Source organism: Procambarus clarkii, chromosome 83 (assembly GCF_040958095.1).
Source record: "Procambarus clarkii isolate CNS0578487 chromosome 83, FALCON_Pclarkii_2.0, whole genome shotgun sequence".
Classification (NCBI taxonomy): domain Eukaryota; kingdom Metazoa; phylum Arthropoda; class Malacostraca; order Decapoda; family Cambaridae; genus Procambarus; species Procambarus clarkii.
In genome coordinates this window covers 10,420,441-10,441,293 of record NC_091232.1, presented here as the reverse complement: position 1 = coordinate 10,441,293, position 20,853 = coordinate 10,420,441, and the positions used below count along the sequence as shown (strand labels likewise).

The 20,853-nt window shown below is 41.3% G+C and overlaps 1 protein-coding gene across 1 annotated transcript in view; it reads left to right on the top strand.

The window, feature by feature from the left end:
* The first annotated feature begins 8,860 nt into the window (after window positions 1-8,860).
* Window positions 8,861-20,853, top strand: part of LOC123768812 (pneumococcal serine-rich repeat protein-like) — a 100,572-nt gene continuing 88,579 nt past the window's right edge. Inside the window, exon 1 of the mRNA XM_069316205.1 lies at window positions 8,861-9,091. Coding sequence (XP_069172306.1) covers window positions 8,975-9,091 — 117 coding nt within the window. The 5' untranslated portion in view covers window positions 8,861-8,974. The remainder of the gene's footprint in view (window positions 9,092-20,853) is intronic.

Sequence of the window (20,853 nt, the reverse complement as noted above, 5' to 3'; positions counted from 1 at the left end):
AAACAGGGGGTTTGGCGGGTGCATGGAATCACTTTTGGATCTTTGTTTGGAGGACGGGCTGCAACCCGTCCTCGACTCAAGTCCATTACATTCAGCGGTCAACCCCACAGGCGCAGTCATAAATTTTTACATGCTGTTCATTCAAAACGGGAATTTTCTCAAATATAAATTCATATTATAAAATATTAGCATATTGTGCATATATAGGCATAGGTTAGGTTAGGTGTTTAGGTTCTGTTGGTGATTATTTGTATTTGTAGTACGTGGGTGAAGCATTTACAGTGTGGTAGTTCAAACAAAATTCGTCAGTGAAGCACTTGTTCCGGAAATGTTCGAACATCTATAGCTGTGCAGCCCGTCCTCCAAACAAAGATCCAAAAGTGCAGCCCGTCCTCCAAACAAAGATCCAAAAGTGATTCCATGCACCCGCCAAACCCCCTGTTTATGAATGAAAAACGGTTTACACACGACTCACAACTGCTGACGTTCGAACATATCCGGAACAAGTGCTTCACTGACGAATTTTGTTCGAATCACAACGCTGTAAATGCTTCACCCACGTACTACAAATACAAATAATCGCCAACGGAACCTAAACACCTAACCAATCCTATGCCTATATATACACAATATGCTAATATATTATAATATTAATTTATATTTGAGAAAATTCCCGTTTTGAATAAACGGCATGTTAAAATTTATGAATGCGTCTGTGGGGTTTACCGCTAAATGTTATGGACTTGAGTCGAGGACGGGTTGCTTCAAATACAAATAATTGCCAACAGAACCTAAATACCTAATTATACATTGAATTTGATTGTATAATAATGTTAATTCATATATGAGTGAATTACTTTACTATTAAATACTTTAATATTAAATCATAATTTATTGTGTCGAGGGTTGTTGTTGTTATAGATTCAGCTACTTCGAACAAGTTCCAAGTAACACGGGCTATGGTGAGCCCATACTGGACTTACCTGGGACAGGAGCGGTGCCAGTGTGTCGAGATTGATTGATGATTGATAAAGATTAAGCCACCCACAAGGTGGCACGGGCATGAATAGCCCGTAAGTGGTGGCCCTTTTGAGCCATTACCAGTATCAAGAGCTGATACTGGAGATCTGTGGAGGTGCGACTGCACCCTGCGTGACGGGAGATGTCTCTCGTGGTGTGTCGAGGGATTGATTGATTAAGATTAAGCCACCCAAGAGGTGGCACGGGCATGAATAGCCCGTAAGTGGTGGCCCTTTTGAGCCATTACCAGTGTCAAAAGATGATACTGGAGATCTGTGGAGGCGCAACTGTACCCTGCGTGACGGGAGATGTCTCCCGGACCAAATGGTGACCAAATGGTGTGTGTCGAGGGACAGATAGCCAGTTTATATATCGCTGTCCCCACCCTAGGGTCGAATTACTGACCATCCCCAGAATGAACCCCACATTCTGGGGCCGGTGGCTGAGTGGACAGCGTTCTAGACTCGTGGACCTAGGGACCGGGGTTCGATCCCAGGCACCGGCGGAAAAACAAATGGGCAGAGTTTCCTTCACCCTGATACGCCTGTTACCTAGTAGTGAATAGGTACCTTTGAGTTAGACAGCTGCTATGGACTGCTTCCTGTGTGTGTGTGAAAAAAAACAATTAGTAGTTAGTAACAGTTGATTGATTGACAGGTGAGAGGCGGGCTGAAAGAGCAGAACTTAACCCCCGCAAGCACAAGTAGGTGAATACAACAAGCTGACCTATTTACTGCTAGGTGAACAGGACATTAGATGATATGAAACGCGCCCAACCATTTCTGTTCCGCTCGGGATTCGAACCAGGAATTCTCGTTTTTTTTCTCAAATCGTTTATCTGAAAATAATTTTTTCTCAAATAAAAAAAAATATTATATATATTAGAATTTTGTATCTAGTTAGACATAAGTTAGGTAAAGGTTTTAGATTCTCTAGGTAATTATTTTTATTTATAATATACGTGTGAAGCATTATTAACAGATGCAATTCTAAAATAGGAAGGGAGCTAAATTATGTACAAGAAATGTTTGAATGTCATCACTTGTGAGTAGAGTGGGGAAAAAAACGTTTTTTTTATTCATAAACAAAGGGTTTGGTCGTTGGATTAACGAACATTTGGCTTTTGTTGATGTGGGCAGTCTGAGGGAGGGAATTAGCAGGGGAAGGCGCCGAGCCATTACGAATATATAGCATTTGGAAAGGGTCAGGATAAGGATTTTGGATGGAACGGGGGGGGGGGGGGAGGGAGGAATGGTGCCCAACCACTTGGATTGTCGGGGATTGAACGCCAACCTACATGAAGCGAGACTGTCACTCTTTCGTCCAGTCCAAGTGATTGCAATTATTTGCAATTTGCAATAGCCTATAGTGTGAAGTATTTTTGAAATTGTGCTCCGAACTTTGCAAGCGAATGAAGCACTTTCCTCATGGTTATCAACGCAGGGGAATCACGGTGTCGTCTACACACTGCAGGATCATGTAGCGACAGTCGATGTCATTCCAGCGTTTCATTAACACCAACCAAAGTCCTTCTTCAAACAGCTGTTTCTTCCATACTGACTTCCGACGATCGCATCTGCAACATTGGATGGAGTCCATCAGCATCTCAATTAGGAACATAAGGATAAAGGATATTGCAGACGACATCTTGCCTATGCAAGGCGCCTATACCAAACCAAGCTCATTCTCATATTTTCCTCACAAGTTGTGGTCTTTCTCGCTAGGCCCGTGGCTCGCCGCCGTATAGATTTTACACTACTCTTAGGCATGAAAGATCAAGGACCCTTACTGTGGAAAGTTGTTCTGTGGATCTCGCTGAGGAAGAGGCTTACCGTACCTGGTGACTCAGTGTGGAGGAATAAGATCCTCTTACCTGGTTTTCCTTGGCGCTTCACTCTGAGAAGAAGGGTATAGAGACGACGACATTTCGGTTCGTCTTGGACCATTCTCAAGTCGATTGAGAATGGTCCAGGACGGACCGAAACGTCGTCGTCCCTTCATTTTCTAGTGTGTGGATTGGTCAACATACTTCAGCCACGTTATTGTGACTCCTCGCCTGCAAGAGTATAAAGGCTCCTCTGGCTCTCGAGGTCATACAGTGGCGGAGACTTAACTGGAGGCTCTCTAAACGTCAGTTTGGAGAGGAAGTTTGTTGTTATCTGGCGTCTTTTGGGCTGAGTGTGGTGGAGGCGGCCAAGGCGGGAGGCAGACGAAGTCCCAGAGAGGGGCACACATGTGGCCTGTTTATAAATTCCGATAGCAAATGACTTACTGCAACACCTGTGGCTCTAGTAATTCTACAGTTTTCTCTTAGACTAAATTCATGCAATTCAAAAGCTTGCACCATTTGGTGTACTGTAAGAGATGAGATCAATATAAACGAAAACCATTTTCTGTCTTTGAGAACATATAGTAGCTTCTTAAACGACCCCAGAAACCACTAAATCTTAGATCATTGGCAATAATTCGCAATCATACGTGTTCCAGATATCTAATTATACGCATTGCCTGACGTAATATGTTCACTGAAAATATATCACACGAACCAACTACTTAACTAGCTCATAAATACTCTTGATTCTGGCAAATGGTCTTCGTTATAGAAAACTACGCCGCTGCTTTTCATAGTTCCAATTATTATTTATGTTGAGGACCACAGCGTACAAAATAATGCTTCTAGTTCACAAAACTGATAATCAAGCATACACGCAAGATATTCAGACGATTCAATACTTTATGTATTTCCTCTTAATTTAATACGCTGTCATTATATATATCCTTCTTGTAGACTGTCTTTGTATTGTATCTACCCAGATATTAACTCTGGTACCTAGTGGGATAAACCTAAGATATTAAGAAAGGTAGTTTTTGCTACCACGACCATTGAGGCTGTAGCACCGTGTCCGGTGCGGGGAGGGACATGACTTTGTCAGACATGACAGCTGATACTTTACACCAGCTCACTTGGCGGAGTTTGGGCGGACCGTGAGGATCCCTTCCTCTACCCGCACACACGTCCACACCCCTCTCCTTCCTTCCCTCTCACACCACACACCACTCTCCTTCCTTCCCTCTCACACCACACACCACTCTCATTCCTTCCCTCTCACACCACACCACTCTGAACAAATCCACAAGGGCCGAGATGAGGGTTCGAACCTACGCACGGGATGTTCCCAGATGCGCCTTAGTCGACTGTTCCACAACATGGTCAAACTCCACTCTCCTTCCTGCCCCTTACCACCACACCCTTCACCTTCCTTCTCCAGTTTCTTGACCAACACTGTTTATTATCTAAACCCTTGTAAGCAACTCCTCCCTCTCACTGACACCAACGTAGAACCACTGAAACAAATAGGGAAGTAATTGGCAAATAGAAATTTCAGAGCAAATTGATCTCTGGGTCTTGCTAGAGTACTCAAAATACTTCTCTCTGTTATCTTCAAATCTATTTGTGACCCAAACCAACCTTATGGCAGATTAGTAATGGTTTTTAGAGTGTAATCCAGCTCTATTCAGCCTTTTCTAACTATTTGACATGTTAAATATGATGTGTTTTCGACCTGACCAGAAGCGTTGGAACCTAGGCACTCCACCTGACACATCAAGGCCCAACGTCAATTTACTACGCTTTTGAATTCCACCAAATCGCCTAGATTTTGTTGTGGTCTCTAGCGTTCAAATTGTGGTGAATTATGAGTGAGAACAGGTTGCAATATGGCGATACAGACAGCTGTATTTTTTCCATAAATGTCAGCCGGTATTGCCGACCTGGTTCGCTGTTTAAATAAAAACAATTTTTTTTAGCAAATTTTTTCTAACATTTAAGCCTCAATTCTTGGAATCTGATTCGTAACCATCACTCGCGCTGTTGCATATACGTCTAGAGTGCAGGTTTAAGTGCATGACTACGAGCGGCGTTCAAAGTGTAATAACTTATTTTTAGACCATTTGAGAGAATTTCGGTTACAGGTGTGAACTGTGATATTTTCTGGTTTAACTTTATTTAATTTGACTGGAATTGTTGTTGGATTGACTGGACTGAATTGTAAATATTTACTGATATCGTTATATTCCACAAGGGAAAATAATTCTGGTATTTGTGTGCAAATCACATTTTTAATGTCACCGAACCTGTAACTGGTTCAAAGAGACCTTACTAATTAGTATACTCTAATCTCATTTACATAATGAGATTAGATTATGTAAATAGCACTTCTTAGAACACGGTGTAAGATCTTCTGTAATGGTGTCATAAAAAAATTATTATATATGCTTTCGTAACAGCGTTTCACCCCGTACCAGACATGATCACGACGCGTTCCTTGATCCTCTTGAGTGTGTGCACCCAGAGACGTGTACGTTATTTTACTTTACTTAAATTCTCGACTATGTCCAGGACTTAAGTATACTTGCTGGGGTTGGTAAGTGAGCTGTTGTGGCCTTAATACCCTCTCCCACGGTCCATATACCTTAAGTGCAACACCAAAACAAATTCTTGCAAGTGTGTGCTGGTGCAGAAATAAGTCTGCTTAAAGATTGCTTAAAGAATCACGAGAAAAATATGAATTTTATCTCAAAATCATGTTTTACTTAATTTAATTTGCATGTAGTATTATCTACAGAATTACGTTTTCTCGACGAGAGTGACCAGACACTCAAATTAGCATGTTAAACGAAAACGGAACACGGGGTAAACAGCTCTTGACAGCAGACAGGCGAGCGCGGGACCGCCTGACCTTCGCTGGTGTTGGCTCATAAATTTTTTTACCCGGAGAGCCACGATTTCTAGCACCAGCAGGTGTTAACTAACACCACCACCATACTCCCGACCTACATACATTTATGGTATACATTTTTCCACATGTTTTACCCTGCATTAGCGCCTCGAGTCGCCTTAATCCCTACGACTTAATATACGACCGACCGGATTAAAGGGCGGGCACGAAGCTATCAACAAGAACGTCATTATTACTGATTTATGTTAAACTGTCGAGGTTTTATAAGCTTATCGAATTCCACTAACAATCTTGGTGAAAGGTTTTGAGACTTACAGGAGCTTTCTTGAAGCTCTTTCATATAAAATTGAGTTATTTGAGTTTGAAACCGTGAGGGGTATGCTGTACACAAACATCAACATGATAGCACACCAAGATGGATTTGTTTATCCTTGCTTGGCAGCAACTAGCTGAGTAGCCTCCAGGTTCTCTTGAGAGATTCACGTTCTGGGACTTAGGAAGCATTACAATGTTACGCAGTAAATAATTAAAGACACCCCATAACAAATCTAAAATATTGCATATGGATAAATACGAATAATTTGCAGCACAAATTTATGTCCGTTTATGTTCTTCATGTTCTCTGATGAGAGGAACAAGAGTGATCAAAACTGAACTGCGTAAGCTAATGGAGCCTAACACGAGCAAGATAAAACACAAGAACAACATATACTGTAGTTGTTTTGTTGCTAACGCTTCTGGTGATTAATCTCGGTATCTTATTTCCCATATTCCGAACATTTACAAAAATATTATTTGGTTTTACATCCTCTTTAATCATGCCTTGCAGATCTCCCCCCCTCCCTCATATTCAGACACCTGCAACCCCAACACAGTCAATCTCATATTTGGCATCACCACTTAGGCCGAAAACCCCACATATTGACGCATCAAACCACACGGGCCAATCCCTAGTCCATCCAGATTCCTCTTCCTAAACCTCTTTCTTTCCCTTCTCTCATCCAACTCCTGTATCGTCCGTAAATTTGCTAATATTGCCGCCCAATCCCACGTGCAAATCGCTCACACACGTCAAATAACAGAGACCCAGCACATAGCCCTGTGGCACTTCACCTACAACTTGCTTCTTTTTCCGACACAACTTCCTGCTTCACCCCGAGCAAGCCATGTCCTCATCCAACTCAACGTAGAGTGGGGGAACATAATGCTATGCCATACGACGTACCGTATCACGGAGGTATACAAATAACTATGATATACCATGTTACTAATCAGTTTTATAAATTCGTGCTTTGTTGATATGTGTGTGCCGGAAACAATACATTTTGTTTTATTGTCTTTGATTAAAATCTGTAACGTTTGTTAACATGTTTAATAGCTTTACAACTGCAGGTTTTTACAGTTATTTGTTTACTATAATAAAGACATTTTAGAGTATAGATACACTGCCAGAAGTGAACATGAGACAAATATGCTTGAAGCTGACTGATGGGCACTGTCGTCTGCTCGTAATATTCAAGTCACGAGGTATGTTACGTGCTAGCTCTCCGGTATGAGTTGTCTAGCACATAACGAGGACGAAGCCAAGTGCTGGAAAGCAGAGTCATGGAAAGGAACCCCACTGATGCTTACCACAGCTGGGTGGAATGGCTGTGAAATAATAATCATAATTGTGGGTGGTAGACTGGGTGCTTTCCTTCCACTCAGTGGTTCAGGCTCTTGTTGTTATATATTCAGCTACTCGGAACAAGTTCCAAGTAACACGGACTATGGTGAGCCCGTAACTTACCTGGCACAGGAGCGGGGCAAGTAGCACGGGCTATGGTGCTACTTGCCCGTAGCCCACTTGCCCACTAGAAGCCCGTAGTGGACTTACCTGGTACAGGTTGGTTCGGGCCTCAGTTTATAGGGCTGTGTTAGGCCAGGTGAAGTAGTCTCGTGGTCCATGGGTTGGCTCCACCGCTGTGCTAGATTGCTTTGTCTACGAACATATTCAAACACACATACATATCTGCAGTTGGTCCTCGTAGCCGAGCGGTCAGCGCTCGGAAGGCATAGTCCAAAGGGCCCAGGATCAATTCCCGGCCGAGGCAAAAACAAATAGGTTGAGTTTCTTTCCCTTGAAACCTCTGGGAGTTAGAGAGCTGCTACGTTCTACATCATGGGGATATGTGTGTGAGAGAGAGAAATATATGAAAACATACTCGCCAGCTTAGGGTTGTGGTGGGAAAAACTCAAGTAAGTTAGCCTGGAGAGAGCTGGGCACCTGCAGCGAGACTGTTGAATGCATCGTAGGCATCGATGTCCCCAGTCCTTTTATTTCTCCTATTCAGTAAGGTCCCCCACCTAGTAACTTGGGTTGAAAACATTCGACCGAAAAAAAGCCTAAGAAGGTGCCAAGGGAATATCAAGAATTTCATTCATTACCGTCAATTATATGGTCTTCACTGTTTTCATTATTATGCACCCCATACCCATCCCGTGGGCGGTGGTGTAAAGGGTTACAGAGGCACATAATCGGCGGCCTCTATACGTATTGTTCTACGGTTTGCTCATCTTGACCTGCAGCGAGAGTGGGCTGCAGGTATTACTTGCTATCAACATATTTATATGAGAGATATATAGATATCAGCTACATTGAATATATATCACACTGAATTGAGGAGTAATATTCGCAGACTGATTGCGGGACTAAAAAAAAAATGTTATACGTATTCGACTAATAAATTGGCTGGTGCATATCAAAGACCGTATGTGAGTGCCATGACGTATGTGTTTAGCTGTGACAAGTTACAGGTGCCACACTTCAAGGCAGTTGCCAGTTTCTGAAAATTACCTTCACCTCACGAAAAGTCTAAAAAAGTACCAATTACAGCCGACACCCACACAGTCGTACGCCTGTCAAAGCATATTCCTTAGTAACTGAAACACAGGAATTTGGACCTCCCTCCCGCTTGAAGAGAGAGAGTGTACACATCTTGACAAATAGCATTTAGTTGAAGCGTTGGCTCCACCGGCATGCAAGTGGACAGGGAACTACGTGGCTACGGCAAGAGGGCCACAGCTGGTTTCCCCAACACCAGTTGGATGCGAACCCCCACTATTGCCTGACCAGTTGTTGTTGTCCCTTAACTGCAGCTACAGCGGAGTGTGAACCAGTCAGCGGGCGACCTGCTGTGGAGGAAGGGGCTTACCTCGCCCTCCTGGACGCAGCCATGGTCGCGTCCTGGCCCACTCCGGGGAAGTGCTTCCCCAGGACCACTTTATCTCCTACTTATCGACATGTTATTTTCCTCTTGATCCTCCTCTTCTCCAGCGTTTGTTGTAATAAGGTGAGCACAGGAGGTGGGTGTGTGGTGTTGCTGGGTGGTGTTAGTAGTGTGGTGTTGCTGGGTGGTGTCAGTAGTGTGGTGTTGCTGGGTGGTGTCAGTAGTGTGGTGTTGCTGGGTGTTGTCAGTAGTGTGGTGTTGCTGGGTGTTGTCAGTAGTGTGGTGTTGCTGGGTGTTGTCAGTAGTGTGGTGTTGCTGGGTGGTGTCAGTAGTGTGGTGTTGCTGGGTGTTGTCAGTAGTGTGGTGTTGCTGGGTGGTGTCAGTAGTGTGGTGTTGCTGGGTGGTGTTAGTAGTGTGGTGTTGCTGGGTGGTGTCAGTAGTGTGGTGTTGCTGGGTGGTGTCAGTAGTGTGGTGTTGCTGGGTGGTGTCAGTAGTGTGGTGTTGCTGGGTGTTGTCAGTAGTGTGGTGTTGCTGGGTGTTGTCAGTAGTGTGGTGTTGCTGGGTGGTGTCAGTAGTGTGGTGTTGCTGGGTGTTGTCAGTAGTGTGGTGTTGCTGGGTGGTGTCAGTAGTGTGGTGTTGCTGGGTGTTGCCATTAGTGTGTAGTGTGGCTGGGTGTTGCCATTAGTGTGTAGTGTGGCTGGGTGTTGCCATTAGTGTGTAGTGTGGCTGGGTGTTGCCATTAGTGTGTAGTGTGGCTGGGTGCTTCCATTAGTGTGTAGTGTGGCTGGGTGTTGTCATTAGTGTGTAGTGTGGCTGGGTGTTGCCATTAGTGTGTAGTGTGGCTGGGTGTTGTCATTAGTGTGTAGTGTGGCTAGGTGCTGCCATTAGTGTGTAGTGTGGCTGGGTGTTGTCATTAGTGTGTAGTGTGGCTGGGTGTTGTCATTAGTGTGTAGTGTGGCTGGGTGTTGTCATTAGTGTGTAGTGTGGCTGGGTGTTGTCATTAGTGTGTAGTGTGGCTGGGTGTTGTCATTAGTGTGTAGTGTGGCTGGGTGTTGCCATTAGTGTGTAGTGTGGCAGGGTGTTGTCATTAGTGTGTAGTGTGGTTGGATGATACAATTAGTGTGTAGTGTGGCTGGGTGTTGCCATTAGTGTGTAGTGTGGCTGGGTGTTGCTATTAGTGTGTAGTGTGGCTGGGTGTTGCCATTAGTGTGTAGTGTGGCTGGGTGTTGCCATTAGTGTGTAGTATGGCTGGGTGCTGCCATTAGTGTGTAGTGTGGTTGGATGATACAATTAGTGTGTAGTGTGGCTGGGTGTTGCCATTAGTGTGTAGTGTGGTTGGATGATACAATTAGTGTGTAGTGTGGCTGGGTGTTGCTATTAGTGTGTAGTGTGGCTGGGTGTTGCCGTTAGTGTGTAGTGTGGCTGGGTGTTGCCATTAGTGTGTAGTGTGGCTGGGTGTTGCCATTAGTGTGTAGTGTGGCTGGGTGTTGCCGTTAGTGTGTAGTGTGGCTGGGTGCTGCCATTAGTGTGTAGTGTGACCGCACTTGTATTCATGCACTTGCGAGTTTCAATTTACAAGAAGTGTTAATTAATGAGTGCTAATTATCTGCCAAAGCACATTACACACGCTGTCTGATTATTTGCTAATTCAATTTCAAAATCAATTGTGCTCGTACCACTATCAGCAGCGTGTTGGGATTGGGGGAAAAGTTCTTAGAATGTGAGGCTTGATTTTGAGAGTACAAATTGATTTATATAAATTTCGTTAAGGAGCACTTTCCTCTTAACTCGTCAGGTTGAGGTGGTAATCAGTATACAAATTATCTCTCGACACACACAAATATCCTAATTCTTTACGTAATGAAATGATATGCTGACTTAATTATATAGTAACGATGACCTAACTTAACCTAACTTAACTCTAAGTTAATCTTGCTTAACCTTACCCAATTTGACCGATCTTAATCTAACTTAATCTCACCTAATTTAACTTAATTAACCTAATTTGACCCAACTTGGCCAAATTTGACCCTAACCTAGCCTTGCTAAGCCAAACTTATCACTTTCCTAGAAGACGTAAGCAAAAGTATATAAGTTCCATATATAGTTATAATTTTGTTCTAAGGTCAGTAGTAATTGTCAGTAATTGTCAATTGTCAATTGTAATTGTCAATTGTCATTGTCAGTAGTAATTTTGTTCTAAGGTCAGTAATTTTGTTCTAAGGGCCTCGTAGCCTGGTGGATAGCGCGCAGGACTCTGAATTCTGTGGCGCGGGTTCGATTCCCGCACGAGGCAGAAACAAATGGGCAAAGTTTCTTTCACTCTGAATGCCCCTGTTACCTAGCAGTAAATAGGTACCTGGGAGTTAGTCAGCTGTCACGGGCTGCTTCCTGGGGGTGGAGGCCTGGTCGAGGACCGGGCCGCGGGGACACTAAAGCCCCGGAATCATCTCAAGATAACCTCAAGAAGGTTACCAGCAAATAAATTTGAAGTATAGTTAAAGTTATTTGTGATTTGCATATAAGACAGACCGTGAGGGATTTAATTTCAGACACTCTAAGAGGCTACTGTCTCCAAGTAAGGAAGCTACTTTCTTATTTTTTAACGGAGGAAGTTACTTGCTGAGAGAAGTAACTGGCCGAGGAAGTTCCTTGATGACGAAATTAGTAATCAAATTTTATTAAATTTCGAAGTCAGACCAAAAAGTAATGATTGTATAGTGTCGTTTCTTATTTAAGGATATTGGCGTCTCCAGTGAACTAAGTGATTGTTTCAACTCGTGGGGATTGTTCTCTCAGACCTCGTATGCTACTCTCTCGAAAAGAGTGCGAAAATATTCTTTTTAAATTGCAAGAAAGTGTTTTTTTTTCAAAGCTAGGACTTTTTCATCTCAATGCTGAAAAGTTAAAATCTCACAGGTGTGCGTTTATGTGACGTCGGAAAGCACTTTCTTGAGGCCAGGAAACTGTTAGCATAGCACCGACTCGAATAAAGAGTCAGTTTTCTGCTTTCGCTTCTTTCTGGGTCGGAGTTCGACTCCCAATGACCCAAACGATTGGGCACAGTACTTTTATCCCTTCCTTATATCCTTGCTTCTTCTCGTATCCTCTTCAAGAGGCACATAGTAACCTTGGCTGTGTGCTTTTAACTGATAATTTCTTTCCCTTTAAATGAGCGTTATTTTTCATATAGATTAACACTAGTTTCTAGAGTATACGAATATTCGCAATGACATTTAGTAAGAACACAACTAGTTCACATATATTGCGTAAAATAAGGAAAATTATATGCTTTCTAGTTGACTGCAACTCACGCCCCGAAGAGAGTCGACTCGTAAATGCTCTTACGGTCAATGTATTACTTTTGTCGAGTTCATAAGTTCATAAAAGTAAAGTCTAGATAATTTAAAAGTAATGCGTATACTTATAGTCGAAATACTAAAGAGGCATTTTTTTTAATTCTAGGAGGGTATTCCCTTAATTTTTTTTAGTATGTTCTTTTAACACTATGACGATGTTGTCTAACATAACAATATTTGGCATGAAAATACTCGTTAAAACTATGGCTCTAATGACAGTGTATTTACCATTGCCAGAATGATTATTTCTTAGCATCAGTCTTGAGAGTACGATGCTTTCCACCTTCATTCCTTCAGTTATCTTCAATAGTACCCAAAAAGAGAGACTCCGTACACTCTCTCTCTCATCTCAGATCAAATAAAAAATGTTTCATCAGATATACGTAACTACTTCGATGTTTCTCATCCGATGCTCCAAAGCTTTTATACAGACTTTTTCACGACTGGCACACCTGCGTTAGCGTTTCACAGCCAGTCTGGTATAATATTACCATAAATTAAGTACACCTCGGCGACCCGCAAAGCAAAAAAATAATGATTTTGAGCTTTTTCTCCATCATATCCGTTTCTTTTTGTCGAAATTTATAAAATTTTAATACAATACATAAAAAAACCATAAGACATATAAATCATTAAGTGGTTGATTTTGTATTATACCCTCGACATGTCAAAATCTTATATTGTTATTGGGAAAAATGTGAAAATTTTGTAAGTGGAAATCTAGTAATTTGTTCGTTGTTTCCATTGATACCAAAATAGGAAAGAAAGAAATTAAATAATATCTGTTACAGAAAGGGTTTCATAGATACATATAGTACACACGCATTTTACAGTGGAAAAAAAATGGCGAGGAATTATATATTCGTAAAGAGAAAAACCGTCGATGAACTCCTTAAACAGATTAGATGATATTTCCAGCTGTACTGTCCTGGTCTGCCAGCTGTACAGTTTTGGTCTCCCAGCTGTACAGTTTTGGTCTCCCAGCTGTACAGTTTTGGTCTCCCAGCTGTACAGTTTTGGTCCCCCAACTGATAACTCGAGAGGTCAGTCAGTTTGGCCCTTTATGTGTAAAGGAAAAGTGTTGATAACTCTTAGGCCTTTGATATTGACAGACTTTTCTCCCAGTATATCTGTTGCACCTCTGCTTTTTAACGGGGGTATTTTGCACTTCCTACCGTACCTCCTGGTCTCATGGGGTTCTATTTCCTTGTACAGACTTGGAACCGGTCCGTCTTATATTTTCTAAGTATAGATTATTATGCATCTCGCCTGTGGTCTTGAAAATACAGATTTAAAAAATATTAAGCGGTCCCTGAAATATAGATATTTTATAGAATGGATTCGGATAGTGAAAGACCTTTGCACATTCTCCAAGTCAGCAATTTCTCCAGCTTTGAATAGGGCTATTAGTGTAAACAAGTCTTCCACCCTAGAGAGCACTAGTGTCTTGACAAGTATGATTATTGGTCTGGCATCTATTTAAAAGGATCTTGTTTTCCAATTTTCTACTTTTCTTGCAGTTGTGACATTTACTTTATTGTGTTTTTTAAAAGAGTAAGGTCTTCCAACATGATTACTTCCAAATCTTTTTCGTTCCATAATGTGATTTAACTGCGTTTTATAAGTAGTTTCCGTTTTGATATTTTCGTTTTTTTCCATAGCGCAGTAACCGGAACTTATCTTCATTAAACGTCATATTATTTTCTGTGGTCCATTGAAAGACCTGATTTACATCTGGTTACCTGGTTGATACCTGGTTGATGGGGGTTCTGGGAGTTCTTCTACTCCCCAAGTCCGGCCCGAGGCCAGACTTGACTTGTGAGAGTTTGGTCCACCAGGCTGTTGCTTGGAGCGGCCCGCAGGCCCATATATCCACCACAGCCCGGTTAAATCTGTTTATCTGTTTGGAGGTCTGCTCTATATTGTCTACTTTCATAAAAATCCTTGTGTCACCTGCAGAGGATACGGTATGATGGCCAAACCACTCATCAGGAAATGAAGACACGACCACGTTTCGGTCCGCCCTAGACCATTATGAAGTCGTGTGATGATAATGGTCCAGGACGGACCGAAACGTCGTCGTTTCGTTATTTTCTGATAGGTGGTTTGATCATCATATCGTCAGCCCCGTTGTTGTGACTCGTCGTCTGCAGATGATACGATGCTATAGTTTGTATCCTTATATATGTCCGTCACGAAGATGAGAGCAAGTACTGGAGCACAAACGGTACCCTGGGGGACTGAGTTCTTCACGACGAATGATCCGGATTTCCCTGGGGGACTAAGTTCTTCACGACGAATGATCCGGATTTCCCTGGGGGACTAAGTTCTTCACGACGAATGATCCGGATTTCCCTGGGGGACTGAGTTCTTCACGACGAATGATCCGGATTTCCCTGGGGGACTGAGTTCTTCACGACGAATGATCCGGATTTCCCTGGGGGACTAAGTTCTTCACGACGAATGATCCGGATTTCCCTGGGGGACTGAGTTCTTCACGACGAATGATCCGGATTTCCCTGGGGGACTAAGTTCTTCACGACGAATGATCCGGATTTCCCTGGGGGACTGAGTTCTTCACGACGAATGATCCGGATTTCCCTGGGGGACTAAGTTCTTCACGACGAATGATCCGGATTTGGCTTTGTTGACTATTACACTCCGGGTTCTGTTCTTTAGAATTGTGAAGATCCAACTAGCTACTTAGCCAATAATTTTTTTACGGGCATTTTGCGTGCAAAAACACCAAGGTCGCACTTGTTGAAAACAAATCTGCCCTCATGTGAGGGCAGATGAACTCCCGGTTGCAATTCTTATACTGTGTCGTGGCACAGTCGATTAAGGCGCGTCTGGGATTCTCTCGGACGTAAGTTCGAACCCTCATCACGGCCCTTGTGGATTTGTTTATATGATGCATCACGCTATTGTGATTTCTGTGGTGTGTAGTGTAGTGTATTGTCGAAAGCTTTCGTGAAATCTGTATGTATATATATATATATATATATATATATATATATATATATATATATATATATATATACATATATATATATATATATATATATATATATATATATATATATATGTTACAACAGTTTTGGATGAGGTGAACAAAACTTTCAACACAAGATAGAACACGAAACAATAGGTATAAATTGGGTAAGTTAAAGGGAAGGATGGAAGTAACTGCAAAGGGCCTATTGGCCCATATTTCTTGATGCTTCTATATTGGTGCGGAGTCTTGAAGTGTGTAGAATATAGTTGTGCATTAATTGGCTGTTGATTGCTGGTGTTGACTTCTTGACGTGTAGTGCCTCACAGATGTCAAGCCGCCTGCTATCGCTGTATCTATCGATGATTTCTGTGTTGTTTGTTAAGATTTCTCTGGTGATGGTGTGGTTGTGGGAAGAGATTATATGTTCTTTAATGGAGCCCTGTTGCTTATGCATCGTTAATCGCCTGGAAAGAGATGTTGTTGTCTTGCCTATATACTGAGTTCTTTGAGGCTTACAGTCCCCAAGTGGGCATTTGAAGGCATAGACGACGTTGGTCTCTTTTAAAGCGTTCTGCTTTGTGTCTGGAGAGTTTCTCATGAGTAGGTTGGCCGTTTTTTTGGTTGTATAGTAAATCGTCAATTGTATCTTCTGATTTTTGTCTAAATGTTTATATTTTGATTTAATAATATATGTCTACAGGAAAGACTGCTACCAATATATATATATATATATATATATATATATATATATATATATATATATATATATATCATGGTTAAATAGATAAAACGATAATAGATTATAATATTTTGGCAATAATATGTTGTGGTTCTCCTGAAGTATGACTGATTGCATGAGGGGGTGAGGTAATTTTGAGGAAAAATCGCCTAGTCATTATGACTATAAAGCGCTTGTATGATACACGATAAGGAGCTGGGATATGAGGACAAGGAGCTGGGATATGAGGACAAGGAGCTGGGATATGAGGACAAGGAGCTGGGATATGAGGACAAGGAGCTGGGATATGAGGACAAGGTGCTGGGATACGAGGACAAGGTGCTGGAATATGAGGACAAGGTGCTGGGATATTAAGACAAGGTGCTGGGATGTGAGGAAAAAGTGCTGGGATATGAGGAAAAAGTGCTGGGATGTGAGAACAAGGTGCTGGGATATTAAGACATGGTGCTGGGATATGAGGACAAGGTGCTGGGATATTAAGACAAGGTGCTGGGATATGAGGACAAGGTGCTGGGATATGTGGACAAGGTGCTGGGATATGAGGACAAGGTGCTGGGATTTGAGGACAAGGTGCTGGGATATATGAGGACGAAGTGAAGGCATGGTGTCCAACCACTTCGACCACTGGTGGAATGCTGGGTGGGGACCGAACTCCGACCCTGCAAGAAGCGAGTCCGTCACCCTACTGACCAGTCCAAGTAGATAAACTAGACGAGGAAAAATACCTGCTAATATGACTAATCGACGGTAGGTCGCACCTGTGTGGCTTCTGACCTATTCATTTCCCATTCCAACACACCTCTAATTAATACCTTAAAAATCCTTATCGCTAAAGAGATTATTCATCCGTGGCAAAATATATATAGATACAGAAAATCCAGAAAATATCAACGTTTCGTGAGCTGGAGTTTGAGGCGTATAATTTGTCAGATTATGACAAGGATAAAACATATCCGTGGCTCCAATGACAGTGGAAATTAACATCTACAGTACCAAGGTGTGTACTTGTAACTGTTTTGTTCGCTAGTTATTATATGTGGGCATGTGGTGCCGCGTAGCTATAGTGGCGGGTCACTCTCCTTCACACGTGAAGTTGGATCACGTTATGGGAGAATGGTAATATTTCGCGGAGCGGCGTAGGCAGCTTTCATGGCGGGAGGGACTTGTGAGAGGCGTCGTTGATGGCTCTCAGACTCTCTCTTTCTGTTGGCTGTGGGTGCGTCTGAGGGTGTGGCTGTGGGTGTGTCTGTGGCTGTGGGTGCGTCTGTGGATGTGGGTGCAGCCTGTGGTGGGTGTCTTTTGTGTCTCAAGAAATAATCTGAACATTATTGCTGTAGTTATTGTTACAATTACGTAATGTTAATTATAATTCTACTTATCAGCACTATGCAGCCATTCCGGTATAGTGCTTTATCGTGGTACTTCCTCAGATATTCTTCCATTAGTCACTTAAATTAGTTTGCGAATTTCCAACGTTTCTATGTGTAAAAATATATCGTTAATGATAAACTAAATACATATACGTAACATGAAAAGATTTATGGACAGAGGGACGACGATAATTATTTATTAGCGAAATGGTTACGTAAATAAACCGATCAATCGTCATTTTTTATTAAATTGTATACGTTCATTTCAAGGTGAACTTTGGCAGTCCGTCGTTTCCAGCAAGGGTACTGGAGATGGGAGTATGAAGCCCATGTAGTCTACTTTCTTGAGATAATATATTGGACAAGAAGAAGAAGCCCGCTCTAGGGCATGTCCAGGCTGTACCTGTGTGTTACTCGCGTGTATTACAGCAACTGTAAAAAGTATCTGAATCAATATTGGGTAATACATGCAATTTGTCATGCTATATTGATTGAAATATATGTATAACTTGGAGACTAATGGTTCTCAAAGTGTGCGGCGTATTTATAATGACATGGGGGCGCCTTGGCGTGAGGGTATATATATATATATATATATATATATATATATATATATATATATATATATATATATATATATATATATATATATATATATATATATATATATATATATGAGGAACACAAATGCGAACACACGTGAGGAACACAAATGCGAACAAGCCTGAATGCTTGGTCAAGCGGATTAAGGCGCCCTGTAGTTACCAGTTGCGTTGCTCCTGGGAGTATGGGTTCGAGTCACTTCTGGGGTGTGAGTTTTCAGACGCATATAGTCCTGGGGACCATTCAGGCTTGTTCGCATTTGTGTTCCTCACGTGTGCCCCAAAGAATGAGGTGATTTGATAAAATGCTATGCCCAAGATTACCATCCGAGTTGCCGGCGGGGAAGTGGTTCAAATAGCTTCGGCTATCACTTCCTTTTGTCCGGCCGTGATGGTCAAGCGGATTAAGGCGCCCTGTAGTTACCAGTTGCGTTGCTCCTGGGAGTATGGGTTCGAGTCACTTCTGGGGTGTGAGTTTTCAGAGACATTATATATATATATATATATATATATATATATATATATATATATATATATATATAATATATATATATGTATGTATATATATAATTTTTAACTTTGTTGATTCTCATGAGAATTCTGTGTCTTGTTATCATGTCCTCTCTGATCCTCCCTGCATGCAGTGTGGCTCGGTTCTCTTACCTTTTCATTGCAGCTCATGCCTTTCAGTTCTGCAAAACGCCATGTTACTTATTTCTGGACTATATCTAGTTTCGGTTTTTGTTTTATAGGAAGGTGAGGAAGGTGTTTTGTGATGAGTGTACTTTCTCAGCCGTTGGTTGTGTATCTGTTGTGTACCGGGTATCGTGTGGCTCGTTATCGTCGTTACTGCAAGTTGTTCAGATTTTTGGCCTCTTGGGAAGTTGTTGGAGTTTGGCCTCTCTCTCTCTCTCTCTCTCTCTCTCTCTCTCTCTCTCTCTCTCTCTCTCTCTCTCTCTCTCTCTCTCTCTCTCTCTCTCTCTCTCTCTCGCTCTCTCTCTCCACCCTCAATGTAGACAGCAGTGATCCTGACGTCTAGGCACTATTGATTACCTGTCCCAGGGGTAGTGGTCACTGACCTCGTAAATCAACAGCAAGTGTCGATATCTGGGTGAGGGGAAAAGGAGTCTGTGCTTAAATACTTTTGTAATTTTATTTTATGTGTATAAAAAGGTTGAGAAAAATAGCAATGGTCATCCAATAAGGTTAGCAGACCTTTAGATATCATCACTGCTAGGCTTAGGCCTGGCTACAAGTACCTCTGGGAATTTGTAACATCTTGTAATGTAGATTTGACTAAATGTAAACTCTGTCAGCAGAACTCATTCGCATACTTTGCGTCATTATATAATGAAATGTGAAAAAAATCGCAGAATTAAGAGATAACACCATCAATGGAGTGGAAGAAATGTGTAAGTACTTCATTCATAATGATGTACTGACAGGAATCTTAGCGAAGTGTCCAAAAATTGCTTACAGTTGGTAATTCATGCATGACTGTAAAGCTGCCGCCCAGTTGGGTGGGTGTGGAGTAAGACTAGTAACTGTGTGACTCACCATAGATATAAGGTGCGTTGTATAGTGACTGTTGTGAGCCTCTTGTTGAATCACTTGTAATAATAAGATTATTGATATGTATATGTATTTATGTACATGGATGCATATAATTGTACATGTGTATGTAACATTAACAATTGTGTAACTAGCCTCACAAGATTGTCACTTGCTTACCTTAACGAACTGTTGTGATCAGTTCCTGAACCCATTATGTGCCTCTGTAACCCTTTCCACCACCATCCACGGGATGGGTATGGGGTGCATAATAAAGAAAGAATTGAATTGAATTGTGAAAGCAAATACACTAACAAATTTTATATATATATATATATATATATATATATATATATATATATATATATATATATATATATATATATATATATATAGGGGTACCACCACTGGTCTAATTCTATATATATAGAAGTATATAGTTTAATTTATATATATATATATATATATATATATATATATATATATATATATATATATATATATATATATATATATATATATATATATTGGTGTATACTGGCAGCAGGTTTTCTTTCAAACATGTTTCATTGAATATGACCGCATATTCTGTATTTATTATTTTCTGGTTTAGGGCTTCTATCCCTCTAACTATTTTCTTAGCATAAGGGCTTAATTGAAATAGGAGTTCTCCAAAACTCATTTTCGTACTTTTAAGGTGAAGAAAAGAAGTGATTTACTATAGAGTGTATTTACACTTATTTGTATAATTTGCACGAATTATACAAATAAGTGTAAATTATACAAATAAGTGTAAATACACTCTATAGTAAATCACTTCTTTTCTTCACCTTAAAAGTACGAAAATGAGTTTTGGAGAACTCCTATTTCAATTAAGCCCTGATGCTAAGAAAATAGTTAGAGGGATAGAAGCCCTAAACCAGAAAATAATAAATACAGAATATGCGGTCATATTCAATGAAACATATATATATATATATATATATATAATATAATATAAAATTTGAAGCACTTTACACCTTGTATGAAACAGTAGAGGATGTTGTGTTGTATGCTTCTTTGGAGTGTGAGGTTAGTGGTGATCATGCAGGCTGTTGTGGTACGTAGTGTGAGAGATATGGTGAGTGAATACCGGATATCTCTTTGGGTGTTTCTATTCTTATTTATTCTTGTTTCTCTCCTATTTCTTCCTGGCTGATGCTTTTCCATTCCCACAAAAAGCAAAACCAAATGGAAAGTTTATTACAATAAATATGTGATGACCAAAAT